Here is a 17,243-nt window from a genome sequence, read left to right as displayed (position 1 = left end):
TTTGGTTTCCTTTGCAGTGCAGAAGTTTTATATCTTGATGAGGTCCCAATAGTTCATTTTTGCTTTTAATTCCCTTGCCTTTGGAGATGTGTCAAGTAAGAAATTGCTGCGTCTGAGGTCAAAGAGGTTTTTTCCTGCTTTCTCCTCTAGGGTTTTAATGGTTTCCTGTCTCACATTTCAGGTCCTTTATCCATTTTGAGTTTGTTTTTGTGAATGGTGTAAAAAAGTGGTCTAGTTTCATTCTTCTGCATGTTGCTGTCCAGTTCTCCCAGCACCATTTTTTAAAGACTGTCTTTTTCCATTGGATACTCTTTCCTGCTTTGTCAAAGATTAGTTGGCCATACATTTGTGGGTCCAATTCTGGAGTCTGTATTCTATTCATTGGTCTTTGTGTCTGTTTTTGTGCCAATACCATACTGTCTTGATGATTACAGCTTTGTAAGAGCTAAAGCTCTTGTAGAGCTTTGTAGAGGCTAAAGTCTGGAACTGTGATGCCTCCCTCTTTGGTTTTCTTCTTCAATATTACATTGGCTATTCCAGATCTTTTGTGGTTCCATGCAAATTTTAGGATTGCTTGTTCTAGCTTGGAGAAGAATTCTGGTGCAATTTTGATTGGCATTGCATTGAATGTGTAGATTGCTTTGGGTAGTATTGACATTTTAACAATATTTATTCTTTCAATCCATGAGCATGGAATGTTTTTCCATTTCTTTGTATCTTCTTCAATTTCCTTCATATAAACTTTCTATAGTTTTCAGCATACAGATCTTTTACATCTTTGATTAGGTTTATTCCTAAGTATTTTATGATTCTTGGTGCAATTGTGAATGGGATCAGTTTCTTTATTTCTCTTTCTGTTGCTTCATTATTTGTGTATAAAAATGTAACTGATTTCTGTACAAAGGCAACCAATGGAATGGGAAAAGATATTTGCAAATGACATATCGGATAAAGGGCTAGTATCCACAATCTATAAAGAACTCACCAAACTCCACGCCCAAAAAACAAATAATCCAGTGAAGAAATGGGCAGAAGACATGAATAGACATTTTTCTAAAGAAGACATCCAGATGGCCAACAGACACATGAAAAGATGCTCAACGTCACTCCTCATCAGGGAAATACAAATCAAAACCACACTGAGATATCACCTCACACCAGTCAGAGTGGCTAAAATTAACAAATCAGGAGACTACAGATGCTGGCGAGGATGTGGAGAAACAGGAACCCTCTTGCACTGTTGGTGGGAATGCAAACTGGTGTAGCCGCTCTAGAAAACAGTGTGGAGGTTCCTCAAAAAATTAAAAATAGATCTACCCTATGACCCAGCAATAGCACTGCTAGGAATTTACCCAAGGGATACAGGAGTGCTGATGCATAGGGGCACTTGTACCCCAATGTTTATAGCAGCACTTTCAACAATAGCCAAATTATGGAAAGAGCCTCAATGTCCATCAACTGATGAATGGATAAAGAAGATGTGGTTTATATATACAACAGAGTATTACTTGGCAATGAGAAAGAATGAAATCATGCCATTTGCAGCAACATGGATGGAACTGGAAGATATTATGCTAAGTGAAATAAGTCAGGCAGAGAAAGACAGATACCATATATTTTCACTCATGTGGATCCTGAGACACTTAACAGAAGACAAAGGGGGAGTAGAAGGGGGGAGAAAAAAAAAGTTACAGAGAGGGAGGGAGGCAAACCATAAGGGACTTAAAAACTGAGAATAAACTGAGGGTTTATGGAGGTGTGGGAGAAAGGGGAAAGTGGGTGATGGGCATTGAGGAGGGCACCTGTTGGGATGAGCACTGGGTGTTGTATGGAAAGCAACTTGAGAATAAATTATATTTAATATAAAAAATAAAAGAAAAAGGTGATTTGGAAGGCTGTGTTATAGGACTGAAAAATATTAAAGACTAAGTGTAAGTGAAAAAACTCAGGACTTAATTTTGAATTTATAGTATGGTAACTTTAAATATACACTGTAAAAAATACTGAAAAGTGAACACCAAAATGCTAATAGTAGCTGTCTATGGAGTGGTGGATTTGAGGGTCTCTTTTTCTCCAAACTTCCTACAATGTAGTATTATAAAGAAAATGCTAAAAAGAAAAAAATGTGTATTATTGTGCTTACCAGTTTTTAGATTTAAATACACTAAAAAGTTGATAAAGCATAAAAATTTCAGAATTAGTTTTATTATTAAAACGTTTACAGACTTTTATATGAAAACACAGAAAAAGATCTTTCTGATACTCAGCGACATCTTGCTAAGAAAAAATATGAACTACAGCTTACTCAGGAGAAAATTATGTGCTTGGATGAAAAAATTGGTGAGTTTTTTCCCTAATATATATATATATATATTTTTTTTAAAGTCTGATAGAAAATATGTTTTCTTCTTTTCAGTTATAACATAGAGAAACTTGGAAATAGGTCCATAAATTAAAAGTTTATGAATCAAAAATAGTGAAAAATGTGGGGGTTTTTTTGATAGTAAAAATTTTTCCTTATATTTAGGACCACAAATACTTAGACAGGGCATCATATTTTTGAATGAAGGAATAGCTAAACAAAGCAGTGACACTTTGTAAATTTATGATGAACGCTTATAAATTTACAACTCGTACCATTGTGGCTTGTCCATAGCTATTATAATGAAACATGGTACCTATCTGTGTATTACTTTTGGTGGAAAGCATACATATGTTTATTTGGCTATATCTGTTTTATCACTTGGGTTCAGAGAAAATTGTTTTTATAAAGTGACCTATTTATGTTTCTTACCAGGATCTCTATGTCATAACTTAATCTACTTATAACTGTAAAGTAAAATTTTTGTTAAGACTATAAAAAAGCCCATTTAAAAACAGGGAATATATTGTTTTTTGAGAGAGAGAGAGATAGAAGAGAGAGCATACCAGTGGAGAAGAGGGGGAGAGGGAGAGAGAATCTTAAGCAGGCTCCACACCCAGCATGGAGCCCTATGTGGGGCTTGATCCCATGACCTGAGCCAAAATCAAGAGTCAGATGCTTAATCAACTTAGCCACCCAGGCACCCCAAAATGGGCAATTTATTTAAAAAATTTTTTTAATGTTTATTATTTATTTTTGAGAGACAGAGTGCAAGCAGGGGAGGGGCAGAGAGAGAGGGAGACACAGGATCCGAAGCAGGCACTAGGCTCTGAGCAATCAGCACAGAGTCCAACATGGGATTCGAACTCACGGACTGTGAGATCATGAACTGAGCCAAAGTTGGATGCTTAACTGATTGAGCCACCCAGGTGCCCAGGTGCCCCGTAAATGGGCAATATTTTTAAGTTCCTATTTTGTAGTTCAAAAATGCCTGGCATAAACCATTAGATTAGTGGAGGTGCTTTTTATTGAGATAGGAAATATTACAACAGAACTATAAAAAAGAAATACTAAAGAACTCATTTTTGGATATTTTAAGTCTAAGTAAGAATGTAAGGTAAGCAGTTAAATAGGTAAGTTTTTATCTCAGAAGATACATCTAAATTAAAGATATACATTTGGGGCACATCAGTATATAAATGATATTTTAAAACCATGAAATTGCCTAGAGAAGATATAGAGAATGAGGAGAAGAGGATCCAGGACTGAGTAAGAAGAAGCCAAAGAAGTAGGAAGAAAACCCAGAAGTGAGTGTTATTTTGGGAGGCAAGAGAGCAAAATATTTTTACAAGGAGAGTAAGATCAATTGTCAGATATGTTTGAGAAGCAAAATAAGATGAAGATGAAAAATTATTGATTGGATTTGGCACATTGCAGGGTTTTGTCACATTGACAAAAAAGTGTGAATGGACTATTGGATGGGGAAGATGGAGTAGGTTGAGGAATAATTGGGAAATGAAGAAGTAGGGACAGGAGAGAATAGAAGTCTTTTAAAGCTTACCTATTAACAGAAGCAGAAAAATGGCGTGGTAGCTTGAGCAGGATGTGAAATTGAGATTTTTTTTTAAAGCTAGGAGATACTAGAGCTATTTTAGAGTTTTTAAATTTATTTATTTAATGCCAGTGGGAATGGACTCAAATATCTGAACACCCAAAACATGCATTTTGCCTTAATGACAGTGCTCTCTGGAAAAGGGACATGATGTATTCTCAAGTACTATATAGATCATCCTCTTAGTATATGGTGCTACCTCTCCTAGCACTGCACTGGACGTCTGTTGGAAGGATTTACATAGAGGTCTAGCAGAACTTCCCTTGTAGAGCTCTCGACAGTGGTTTTCAAACTTGGTGTGTGTTAGAATCACCTGGAGTGCTAATAAACATCACTGGAGCTAGGCTCTTTGAAGCAAGATATGGCCAAGGCTTTTGTATCTTAACTAATTTCCTCAAGTGCTTCTCAAACTTTGTTAGGCATTAAAGTCATTTGGGAGGGGTACTTGTTAAAACATAAATTGCTCTGCCCACTCAGAATTTCTGATTCAGTGGGTCTGGTGTGGGACCCAAGAATTTATATTTCTGACAAGTTCCCAGATGATGCCAATGGTGCTGGATGAGAACCCACAACTTGAAAACCATTATTTTATACCATTCAGTCAGGTCTTCAACATTGACATTGGTTTGCTGGTGTTGTCACAAATCGAATCAGACTTCCTGTGATGTTTTTTTCCCTAGGAATTTTTATAACCCTGTTTTAGAAAAATCAGAATATCAGGAGACATTTGATTCTGAAAATGACCTAATTAATTATTTATTAAGATCTTGTAGTTACCAACTTACATGCAACAGTGATTCTAGGCTAGAGGGAGGGGAAATTAGAGGGAGAAAAGTCAGTTTGTTTTAATATTCCACTCATTTTGTCCATTCACCCTCTCCTCCCCTACCACACATGTAAATCTACTTTGAGAACTTGTGATATAGAGCTTTCCTTTGCTGTTCTTTTTTTTTTTTAATTTTTTTTTTCAACGTTTATTTATTTTTGGGACAGAGAGAGACAGAGCATGAACGGGGGAGGGGCAGAGAGAGAGGGAGACACAGAATCGGAAACAGGCTCCAGGCTCTGAGCCATCAGCCCAGAGCCCGACGCGGGGCTCGAACTCACGGACCGCGAGATCGTGACCTGGCTGAAGTCGGACGCTTAACCGACTGAGCCACCCAGGCGCCCCTCCTTTGCTGTTCTAATTTAAATGTGTTAATTGTGCTTTTACATTTATGTGTCGTTTGGAATTTCATGATTCATCTTAGTTTTTAATCACTAACAACAAAAGCCATTTTTTATTTGGGATACAGTACTTATTTGCAGTCATTGAACATAGTACAGGAGAACTTACTTTGAAAAGTATTTCAATTTGCTTGAGTTGGAAAAAATTATCTTGATTAAAACAATGCCTTTATGATTACATATTTAGATAATTTTACCAGGCAAAGTATTGCCCAGAGAGAAGAAATCAGCATTCTTGGTGCAACCCTCAACGATCTGGCTAAAGAAAAGGAATGCCTACAAGCATGTTTGGATAAAAAATCTGAGAACATTGCATCCCTTGGAGAGAGTTTGGCAATGAAAGTATGTTCTGAGAACTGTGGTTTAAAAGAAATGTTTGGACTTGAGTCTGAATAAAATAATAGGATTTTCTCAAATTTTTTCCTAGAGAGCTGAAAGTATAAAATCTGATTTTGAAATTTTTCCAGATACTCTTAGGAACTTTGTGTTCAAATCCACTAACTAATATTTTTAAATTGATTTTCTCTCATTAATTGTGATTAACACTCACTACAACAACTATTTCAAGTATCAAAATGTGAAGCATGGTAATAAAGCAGTAAAACTGATTTCTTTGTAAAAGAACACCAGAACTTATATTTTCAGGTAGCCATCTTAGGAAGCAGTAAACATTAAGAACATTAAAACTGCCTTTGTAATTGTGCTCAAAACTAGGAGCACATTTTTACATCATCCTCAGCCTTTGAGAATAGATTATATGTAGCTGGTGAATAAAACTGGATGATAATCTCCATCCCACATTTTTTGTTGTTTAAACAATAATAGCAAAAGTGTTGCCAAAAAGGCAGGGAAATATTAATACCCTTTTCTATTTCATAAACCAGTTCTGAAGGTAATTCCTAAACTGTTTTCCACAGATGGTTTAAGCAAAGGCAGCATGATTGGAATAAGGTCTTTTCCCTCTCTAAGGGATCGAATTCATTCATTTATCCATCCATCCTTCCATCCATCCATCCATCCATCCATCCATCCATCCATCCATCCAACAAACACTTATTGACATGTTCCAGGTATAATGTTAGAAACTGAGGGTGAGTGGTCATGACTTCCAAAAGCCTATAATATGATTGGGAGAAAGATAAATTAAGATGTTATCATGATGGAGTGCGCTAAGTGCCATAGTGATGTGTGTACAATGTGCCATTAGAGTTAGGCATAAACACACCTAATTCACCCTGGGGATTGGACTGGGGAGAAGGAAGATCTCTAGAGAGCCTTCCAGGAAGTGATGGGGCCTGGACTGCCCTGTGATGACTAGGAATAGCCAGGACAAGACTTAGAGAATGGGAACAATGAGAAAAAGGATGATTCAGACAGACAAAGCAGCTTCAATGAAAGCCCAGTGGCTTTCATAAGAGAATTTAGGAAAGGTCAGTATGGGAGCAGGGCTGGGGGGTAAAAGTTGAGATGGGACAGATAAGCAACAAATCATAGAAATATGTATAATATTGAGTTTAGACTCTATCATCATGGATGTAGAGGATTATTGAAATAATGTAAATGAAATGTCACAATTAGATCCTTATTTTGAAACAAATATTCTGTTACTTGTTAGTCCATGTAAAGGATGGATTTATAGGGAAATGAGAATAATGACAAGGACAGTAGCTACAAGTAAAATAAGAATTGTATTAGGATAGTGGTAGTATCCATGAGAGAAATAGAGTTTTAAGGAAGATTGATGAGATGTGCTTTCTGACTTAGGGACTACATGGATAGTTCCTGTGCATGAAGCAGGAAACAGAAATATAACAGGCTTACAGAGGAAGATTATTGACATGTCTTTGGGACGTAGTTGAAATATTCATAGGCTCTTGGATTTTTAAGTTTGGAGAGTAAGTTGAAGTGAAGTTAATAGATTTGGGAATCATGAGCACAACTGAAATCTTGCTATCCATGGGATAGTAAATTTAATTTGTTGAAAACACTGACTTATTATTTTATAGTTATGCCTTAATAATTTAAAATTTTTTTTAAGTGTTTATTTATTTTTGAGAGAGAGACAGAGTGTGAGCAGGGGAGGGGCAGAAAGAGAGGGAGACACAGAATCTGAAGTAGGCTCCAGGCTCTGGGCTGTCAGCACAGAGCCTGACGTGGGGCTCAAACCCACGACTGTGAGATCATGACCTGAGCTGAAGTCGGATGCTTAACTGACTGAGCCACCTATGCGCCCCTTAATAATTTTTTTAATTTAATTTTATGGGGTTTTGGGTGGGTGGAGTTTCTTATTGTATTCAGACCAGTTTTTTAATAGTCAACATGATTTTCTTTAAAAACAATTAGAAACAAATTATTTAGAAATTTTTGAATCATTTACCTCTGTTATATCTAATATTTCATATTTCTTCAATTTTGCTAACATGTACTGACATTAATTTTTTCTTCACAAAGAATATTGAGTTGCAAGTCTATTTTCAATATCAAGAACTTCATATAAGATCATGAATATAAACACATCCATCCTCTGAAGGGAAAATAACTTTTAAAACAGTGTTAGACATTCAAAAGAGGAAATGTTCTCTACAGTGATATCTCAGAGCTGAATTTACAAATACCCTTAAGTGAAAAGCAGTAATGTTACAGTCTAATCTGGAGATTACAGAAATAAATTGCTGCGGGGAAAGTCTACATTATAATTAATAAGGGGAAATTTTTTTCTGGTAATCATAGTTTTAAAAGATGTTCTACTACTTGCTACCAATTAAAGTTAGAAAACTCAACAGCAAGTTCACATATTTTTGAATAATAAAACATAGAACTACTTGTGTAACATTTTAGTTTGTTTCTTTTACCATCCTGTTCAGATTGAATTTTTAATAATTAACTTGAGTCTTTATCTCTGGATAAGCATATTGAGGTTGTACGAGGAATATTAAATTGATAATGATGGGTTAGATTTCAGCAATTTGAGAAATGATGGTATTAGGGTCATAGTAAGAGAAAAATAGGCTAATAGGATATATTACTAGATTCTACACAGTAATTTTGTTGTCCTGGATGCTTTACAATGTTCTCAGAGCATCTTACTTTCAATATGAATTTCTACTGATAAAGAGAAGTCCTATATAGACTTATAAACCATATTTAAAGCTTAACCAAGTAATTGCTTTTAGAAACACTAGACGTTCAATTAGTTTTTCAGAGTTTATTTAGAAATGTATTGTTGTATTTTAAACCTTGTGTAAATATTCCATTTTAAGCAGAATTTCTCTTTTTTTGGCCTGTGCTTTTTAAAGCAGTTTAACTGCTTTACTAATAGCCATTTTAACCATACCCTGATATCCATTACTGCCCATTGTGGACTCTGCACCATTCTACCAGAAAGCAGAATGGGAAAATGGAGCTAAAAATAACCTGGAGAGGAGCACATGAATAAAGGAAGATAACACACACACACACACACACACACACACACACACACACACACACGACTAACTGTCTCTAAAGAACAGAAACAAGACTTGTTGGGAAATCTAGGTTTAGTTTATCTTGCTACTTGGTTACTAAGGATTTGAAAATTCAAAGGGCAAAATGAAATATAGTTATTTAGTGAAAGAATAACTTCATACTTTTTTTAGATCTAACGTTAGCCCTAAGTATCTGTGTATAGTTACCTATAACTAGTTCAGGATCAATGAAAGTTTTAAAAGGAGGAGGTGTAGGAGTGGTATTAATGACATTAAGATCATTTCAGCCTTAACTGACTCCATTAATTCTACTCTCACACACCCTTGAAAAAGGAGAATGTCAGTAGTTTATTTTTTTATACCTTTTCTCTAGGCTTAAGGTTTATGTCTTTATTAGCTCACATCTAAAATTAATAGTACACTTTTATAAGTAATTCAATTGGAACAGCTTTTTGAAGATATTGTCAATGACTAATATAAATAATTTACTTGATCAAAGTTATTATTCCTAAGAACTAAAATTAGTTTTATGTGCTCCACATTCCTGGGTTTTATATTCCCAGTATACAACACTCCAATGCCAAACCACTGGTTTGCCAACAAAAACAGGGTGCTTATGGGATCCTTGTGTAGTTGCATGACAACACAAAACATTTTAACAAAGTATTTGATATACTGATCCCATATTAGTGCGCGTAAGTGTAGTCTTTAGTCAACATAATCTTGTTTTTATCCAGTACAAATACTCAGACTGATGTATTAGGCTTTAGTTTTAAAGTATAGAAAAGAAGAATAGAACATAAATGTTTAAAACCAAATGGAAATCAAAAAGGGAGGAGAAATTTTTTTGTTCATTCAGTTTTAAGAGAAATAGTTTAAAATATTTTTTATTTAATACTTATATTACTTTTCAAGGAAAAGACCATTTCAGGCATGAAGAATATCATTGCTGAGATGGAACAGGCATCAAGGTAAATCATTCAACAAGAATTTGAGATCTATTGGGGACAAAATACTATGTTAGGTACAAAGATAGTAGGAGACAAGGGGGTTAGTGTTATGTATAAGGTGATAACTTTTTAAGTTTATTTTTTTATTTTGAGAGAGAGAGAGAGCATGCAAGCAAGGGAGGGACAGAGAGAAAATCCCAAGCAGGCTCTGCATAGACAATGTGTAACCTGATGCAGGGCTCGAACTCATGAACCGTGAGGTAATATAACCTGAGCCAAGATTAAGAGGCAGATGCTTAACCGACGGAGCCACCCAGGCACCTCAGGTGATAACTTTCTAATGTTTGAAAGGAGGCACAAGTCTGTGTACGGAAGTAAAAGAAAATATGGTGTTAGCCAAGTAAAGGAATGGGAAGGGCATTCAAGGTAAAGAGAATAGCAAAGAACCCCAGATCATGTTCAAGAGCCTCTTGAATGACAAGTAGTTGAGTGTGCTGGAACCCAAAGGGTAAGAGAAGTGATGGAAGGAAAGGCTAAATAGGCAGAGGCTTGTGGTATAGACAAATGAGTCTTAATGTTATCTTTTGGACATTAAGAAATCATTAAAGGAAATTAAGGAGATTTTTGTGCTAGATTACTGAGCCAAAGAGATGATGATAGATAGGATGGAGGGATTGGGAGACAGGAGTGATGGGCTTCTTGTGAGGAGGAGAATCTAGGAGAATGCCAGGTTTCTGGCTGGGGATGAATATTCAACATTATGAAAGTATGTGGAAACACATGATTTCCTCTGGATTTGAAGAGCCTTTGAGGCTTTCTTATAGATGTGTCTAGTAAGCAGTTAAGTATGAGTTTGCAGTGTTAAGGAAGAGGAAGAGGCTGGAAATAAGATTTCAGAATCATCTGAAGATGGGGCTAGGAGCCATGGCTATGAACAGGATTTTCTTTTTTTTTTTAATATGTATTTTTTAATGTTTACTTCTTTTTGAGAGAGGGAGAGCTAGAGTGCAAGCAGAAGAGGGGCAGGGAGAGAGGGAGACAGAGGATCCAAAGAAGGCTCTGTGCTGACAGCAGAGAACCCATTGCAGGGTGTGAACTCATGAACCGTGAGATCACAACCTGAGTCAAGTTGGACACTCAACCGATCAAACCACCCAGGTGCCCCTGAATAGGATTTTCTGAGATAAGGGTGAGAAGAATCAGGAGGCTAAGGGTTCAGCCCTGAGAACCATTAATTTTTAGGATGGCAGAGGACTGGGAACCTGCAAAGGAGACAAAGCTATAGCAGCCAGAGGTAGAATGAAGGCTTTCTTATACTGGAGTATTAGAAGTTTTGAAATACTTAGCAAATCATTGACTATTATGTATATTTAGCATCCTTTTTTAGAGTGAAATATGGGAAACATTGAGAAACTCCAATGGACTGTATTTAAAATTTAAATGTATTTAAAACATCGAACGTTTTCATGCTAACTGTCCAACTTCTGTCTTATGAGAATTTGTTATTCTGTTTTTGATAAAATGTCTCTTTTTATGTACTATCTGATTTGTGGAATAGACAGTCTACTGAAGCCCTAATTATGTGTGAACAAGACATTTCCAGAATGCGTCGGCAATTGGATGAAACAAATGATGAGCTGGCACAGATTGCCAGGGAAAGAGATATCTTGGCTCATGAGAATGATACTGTCCAAGAACAATTTTCTAAAGCCAAACAAGAAAACCAGGTATACTTGTTCCTAGAATCTTTCTTCTCCAAGAAAAATTTTTGTTTTATTCTGATTCTCAGTCCTCATTTTATTTTGTAGAAGACCTCAGGCTTTGGAATCAGCCATTTTTTTTTGCCTTTACTCTGCAGATTATGCCTCATATTTTATAAATGAAATTCTCAAACATGAAGTATTAAAGGAGAGAGTGGTGATATAATAGATTTGTATTAAATCTTAGGAAGTACTTCCTTACTGAAGGATAAATATTTGAACAAATCAACAAAGGAAGAGAAAAACCTTCAGAAACTTTTAAGAAAGGGGTAGATTTATTTGGTGAACTATTATTCTCTTTAAGGATGAATATATGTATGGACTATGCCACATATCCTTAGCACTGTGATTCTGCTTGGGAAATTTTCTTTTATAATTATTCTCTTTCTAAGACAATATATTTGTTTATCCACTCTTTTCATTTCTAATATCAGTATTTTAATTTGAACATTAAAAAACTCTATTTGGAAGCTTTTTTCCCCTCTTAAAATGATTCAGTCTAAATGACTCCCCCACTTGCTGTCACTCTCAGTGTGTTTAGTCTGCATCATAGAAGTCTGTATTTTTAATTGTTAAATATTTTTAATTTACATAATGAACTTTTTAATGTAAGTGGGATAAAACCACACACCACTTTATATCATGGTTTTTCCTACATGATAAGGCCTGGAGTAATTAAGACTCATGAATTTGAATACCCTGCTTGGCTGTGTGATCATACCATTAAACTTTCCTGAGTCTCAGTTTATATATGTAAAAATGGAGAGGAAATGAGAACATGCCTAGAAAGTACTCATCGGAGTGTCTAGCACAATCACTGGACAAATATCTTGTTGCTGTTACTTGCTTACTGTGACATCATAAGCACTCCCTTGCTTTGTTAAAACTTCATAAACATTTTTTATAATCAGAATAAATTGGTGTTATAACAATTTACATTTGTTCAAGAGTAGTTTTTTCCTTTGTTTGGGTTATAGGCCCAAGGGTAGAAGTTGGATCCCTTTGTGGACCACAAGTTAAAACCCAGATCACAGCAAATTTGGAAAACAGAAACCTTTAAAAAAAATCTCATCCTCAATACTACAATTTCTAACAAATTGGTATGAAGTATTTTTAGTGTTTTATCCTGACTTTTTCACTAAATATAGATGGATATTTTCCTCTGTTATTAAAAATTATTCTAAACAATTTCTCATAGGCAGATACATAATGTATGTGGTTATGCCACTGTGTAGATACTGTTATTTACTGCCTTCATTTACTTAACGTACATAGATATTGTCATCATAACAAATAATGCCTTAGTGAACATTCTTTTCATTATTTCATTCACTAGATTTAGTTTTAAATTAAATCAAAGCTTATGAGGTTTCTTTTTTAAATTAAAAAAAAAAGCCTTTCTAAGTGGACATTTTCAAATGTAGTGAATACTCATGAATCTATCTCCCACCTTCAACAAAAAGCAACATACTTGTCATTCCTGCTCTTATGAGCATTTAAAAATGTCTCCTGATGTAGATTGTAGATAGCAGATAACAGATTTGCTTTTGCAAATTTTGTTTATTTCAAGATACATGGAAATGCTCATTCCTGGGTTTAACAGAATAACTTTAATTCTTTGCTAATTTGATAGACAAAATAGTATTTCATTTTTAAAAAATTATTTAAAATTAGTAAAATTTTAAAAGTTTAGAAAATTAAAATGTTTTTTTATTACTTATAAATTTTAACTTTTTTCAAGTACTATGCCCTTGGGCTTCCTTTTTGTGAATTGTCTGTTGGGTTCTTTGCTCATTTACTATTTGGATTCATGTGTTTTCTGTTTTGTTTTATTTTTTTGCTAGTGGGGTGATGGGCCACATGTCTCCCATTATCTCACAGACTTGCCCAGACTTATTCACATGGTGATTGTTGCAGTATTTCCAAGAGCAACAAGCAGGAAGTCCCAATAAATAAACAATTTTCAAGCACAGATTTTCAATTTGTGTCCTGTTGTTTATTGTCCAATTAGCCAAAAAAAAAAAAAAAAAAAAAAAAAAAAAAAATTGTGAAGGCAAGATTAGATAGAAATGTGGTTAAATAGACTTCAACTCACTGGAAGGAGTTATTGCAAAGAATGTGATATTAGAAAGCATGAAGAGCTGAGGTGTTTTTGGTTTTTATGAGCTTTATATATTAGGTATACTAAATTTTATTTATCACATTTACTATAAATATTTAAAATTAATAGTGGTTTTGACACAGAGAAAGTTTCTATTTTTATTTTTTGTTGTCAAATCTAGCTATATTTTTCTTTATAGGCCCTGTCTAAAAAATTGAATGATACACATAATGAACTTAACGACATAAAACAGAAGGTCCAAGATACTAATTTGGAGGTTAACAAGCTGAAGAGTATATTAAAGTCTGAAGTATGTATACATTTTTTTTTCTGTTTGCTCATGATACTGATGAAATTTTGCTAGTTATTTCTCATAGGGACAGCTGAATCAAGGCTTTTTAAAATACATAGCATATTTTAGTGTTGACAATGATGGATTAATTGTATATTCAGCCATCCTAGATAAGTAGAATCCTCCTAATTGGCTGAAGGACAAGAGATCAGAATCAATTTCAGCTCACTTATATTTGAAAATGGTAATTTTCAGTTGTAAACCTTTGACAAAAGAGGCTCTGCCTGATTGTGTAGAAGATCAGAATTGATCACCCTGTTGTGGGGCCATCCTTTCTTTCTTTCTTTCCATATACACACACACACACACACACACACACACACACACACACACACACATATATATTTTAATATGAAATTTACTGTCATATTGGTTTCCATACAACACCCAGTGCTCATCCCAACAGGTGCCCTCCTCAATGCCCATCACCCACTTTCCCCTACCTCCCACCCCCCCATCAACCCTCAGTTTGTTCTCAGTTTTTAAGAGTCTTTTATGTTTTGGCTCTCTCCCTCTCTAAATTTTTTTTCCCTTCCCCTCCCCCATAGTCTTCTGTTAAGTTTCTCAGGATCCACATGTGAGTGAAAACATATGGTACCTGTCTTTCTCTGTATGACTTATTTCACTTAGCATAACACTCTCCAGTTCCATCCATGTTGCTACAAAAGGCCAGATTTCATTCTTTTTCATTGCCAAGTAGTATTCCATTATATATATAAACCACATCTTCTTTATCCATCAGTTAATGGACATTTAAGCTCTTTCCATAATTTGGCTATTGTTGAAAGAATTTACCCAAGGGATACAGGGGTGCTGATGCATAGGGGCACTTGTACCCCAATGTTTATAGGGATCATCTATTTCTTAGGACCAGAGTAGATGGCTCTGCTCTGTACTTCTGTGTTAGTGACCAAATAAATCTAGAGTATGTGTGGTCCCCCTGGAATAAACAGACAGCTTGACCAAGGATGTTAGGTATGCCCATTGGTAAAATATTATCTAAAATAATATAGTTGCCTTAATTAATATAATAGGTATAGTGTTTCCTACCTACCACTCAAACCATTAATAGGAACTTTCCACCCCCAAACTGTTTTCCTTGTTTTATTTAACATCTCATTTAAAATCAGTCTGTAAACATTTCTTGAGCGTTCATTTTTAGTGTGCATAAGACTGTTTAAGACTTTGAGAGAGAAGAGATTCTGAGGATTTCTAAATTGCAGGTAAGGCAGTAAGTCGGCAGCCTTACATTGGAAAAGCAGGTCGTTTCTTACATGTCTTGATTTTAAGGTGCCAGCAATGTAATACTATAATTGAATGGAAGCTTCAAAGTCAGATAGGTCTGACCCCCCTTCTCACTCATAACATGAACTTATGTAGGCTACTCAATCTGAGTCTCAGCATCCCATCTGTAATTGGAAAGAAAGCCCAAGTAAGTAAGATAGACCTAGCACAGTGAACCATTTAAGTATATTCTGGAACAGAACAGAATATAAATAAATGAATATCTAAGCATTTAATGTAGTAAGATTTCAGTCAGTGTTAGACACTTCCCTTTTTCTCCCTAGCTTGTCACATTGTCTGAAATTCCACCATTAGGGATCGGGGCTTTTAGAGTGTGGAATGGTATTTTCAGACATCACACATCAGGCTTCTCTCAGCTGTTGGTGTCCTTCTGTGAGTTCTTTTATTTTGTTTCACAACAAAACTGGGTGGATCCTGGCAGTCCCCTGAGAGAATAAACCACAGGCCCATTAAGAATTGTTGAGCACTTGATTCATTCACTCATTCAGCATGTAGTATGGTAGGTGCTGAGGTGCCAGAGATGAAAAGTAGGAAACAGAATGGCACCCCGGGCAATGAGGACAATCTGAACAAAGGTGTAAGGGGAAAAAAGTAGGTTCTGTAGCTAGAGGGGAGGGTATAGGTAGTGATAATACAGAGGTAGAAGGACTTGTTTGAACTCTGTTTTCAGGAAGCTTTTGTTACAACATGAGCCCAGAAGTTATTTGAAGAATTGCCTTTTAGAAAGATCATTCTGGTCATTTGGGGAGGAATAAATCAGAAGGGTAACAAAATCAGAAAGAGGGAGATCAATTAGGGGAGGCTGTATCCTTAATTCAGTCAAGTAGCACAAAGGATTACAGCTGAGGCAGCCAGTTTTGCTGTGGGGAAGTATAGTATTGAGCCCAATAATGGACCAGAGGTGGAGGGTACTGAGGTGGGGACAGCACCAGAAAGAGGTAAACAGATGCTGAAAGGGAATTGGAAAATACGAAAGAATAGTTTCACTTTTTTAAAAAATTCAAATTTGAGTTAGTTAACATACAGTGTAGTCTTGGCTTCAGGTGTAGAACCCAGTGATTGCTCTTTTATATATGACACCCAGTGCTCATCCCCAAAAATGCCCTCCTTAAAGCCCATCACTCATTTAACCCATCCCCCCACCAACCTCCCCTCCAGCAACCCTCAGCTTGTTCTTTGTCTTTAAGAGTCTCTTATGGTTTGCCTCCCTCTGTTTTTACCTTATTTTACCTTCCCTTCCCCTATGCTCATCTGTTGTTTTTCTCAGATTCCACATATAAGTGAAGTCATATATCTGCCTTTCTCTTATTTTGCTTAGCATAATAGACTCTAGTTCCATCCGCATTGTTGCAAATGGCAAGCAAGATTTCATTCTTTTTTAAAAAGTTTTTGACATTTATTTTTGAGAGACAGAGCATGAACAGGGGAGGGGGAGAGAGAGAGGGAGATACAGAATCCGAAGCAGGCTCCAGCCTCTGAGCTGTCAGCACAGACCCCAATATGGGTCTCAAACCCACAAACCATGAGATCATGACCTGAGCCAAAGTCTGATGCCTAACCGACTGAGCCACCCAAGTGTCCCAAGATTTCATTCTTTTTCATCGCTGAGTAGTATTCCATTGTGTGTGTGTGTGTGTGTGTGTGTGTGTGTGTGTGTGTGTGTGTACCACATCTTCTTTATCCATTCATCAGTTGATGGACATTTGGGCTCGTTCCATAATTTGGCTGTTGTTGATAGTGCTGCTATAAACATTGGGGTGCATGTGCCCCTTCAAATTCAGCATTTTTATATCCTCTGGATAAATACCTAATAGTGCAATTGCTGGGTTGTACAGTAGTTCTATTTTTAATTTTTTGAGGAACCTCCATACTCTTTTCCACTGTGGCTATACCAGTTTGCATTCCCACCAGCAGTGCAAAAGAGATCCTCTTTCTCTGCATCCTCATCAGCATCTGTTGTTTCCTAAGTTGTTAATTTTAGCCATTCTGAAAGGTATGAGGTGGTATCTCATTGTGGTTTTGATTTCTGTTGCCTATCTTGGGCTCCACACTGTTCTGGTTGCTTTGAGTAGATACAAAAAAAGGGAAAATATGGTTTCTGGTTGAC

At 35.9% G+C, this 17,243-nt stretch overlaps 1 protein-coding gene across 11 annotated transcripts in view; it reads left to right on the top strand.

The window, feature by feature from the left end:
* The window catches only part of TSGA10 (testis specific 10), a 166,415-nt gene that overhangs the window by 52,712 nt on the left and 96,460 nt on the right, over positions 1-17,243 (top strand). For 10 of the 11 annotated variants that reach the window (XR_015249274.1, XM_086701297.1, XM_086701296.1 and 7 more), the window contains 5 exons: positions 2,225-2,340; positions 5,389-5,543; positions 9,584-9,639; positions 11,177-11,345; positions 13,679-13,789. Coding sequence is in view for 10 of the 11 variants with exons in the window: in XM_086701297.1 (XP_086557423.1) it covers positions 2,225-2,340; positions 5,389-5,543; positions 9,584-9,639; positions 11,177-11,345; positions 13,679-13,789 (607 nt within the window). In the remaining variant the exon portion in view is untranslated. The remainder of the gene's footprint in view (positions 1-2,224; positions 2,341-5,388; positions 5,544-9,583; positions 9,640-11,176; positions 11,346-13,678; positions 13,790-17,243) is intronic. The other variant, XM_086701301.1, reaches the window with a different exon arrangement.

This window comes from Puma concolor, chromosome A3 (assembly GCF_028749965.1).
Source record: "Puma concolor isolate L17-30 chromosome A3, mPumCon1.1.hap2, whole genome shotgun sequence".
NCBI lineage: Eukaryota > Metazoa > Chordata > Mammalia > Carnivora > Felidae > Puma > Puma concolor.
This window is presented reverse-complemented; position numbering and strand designations above follow the sequence as displayed.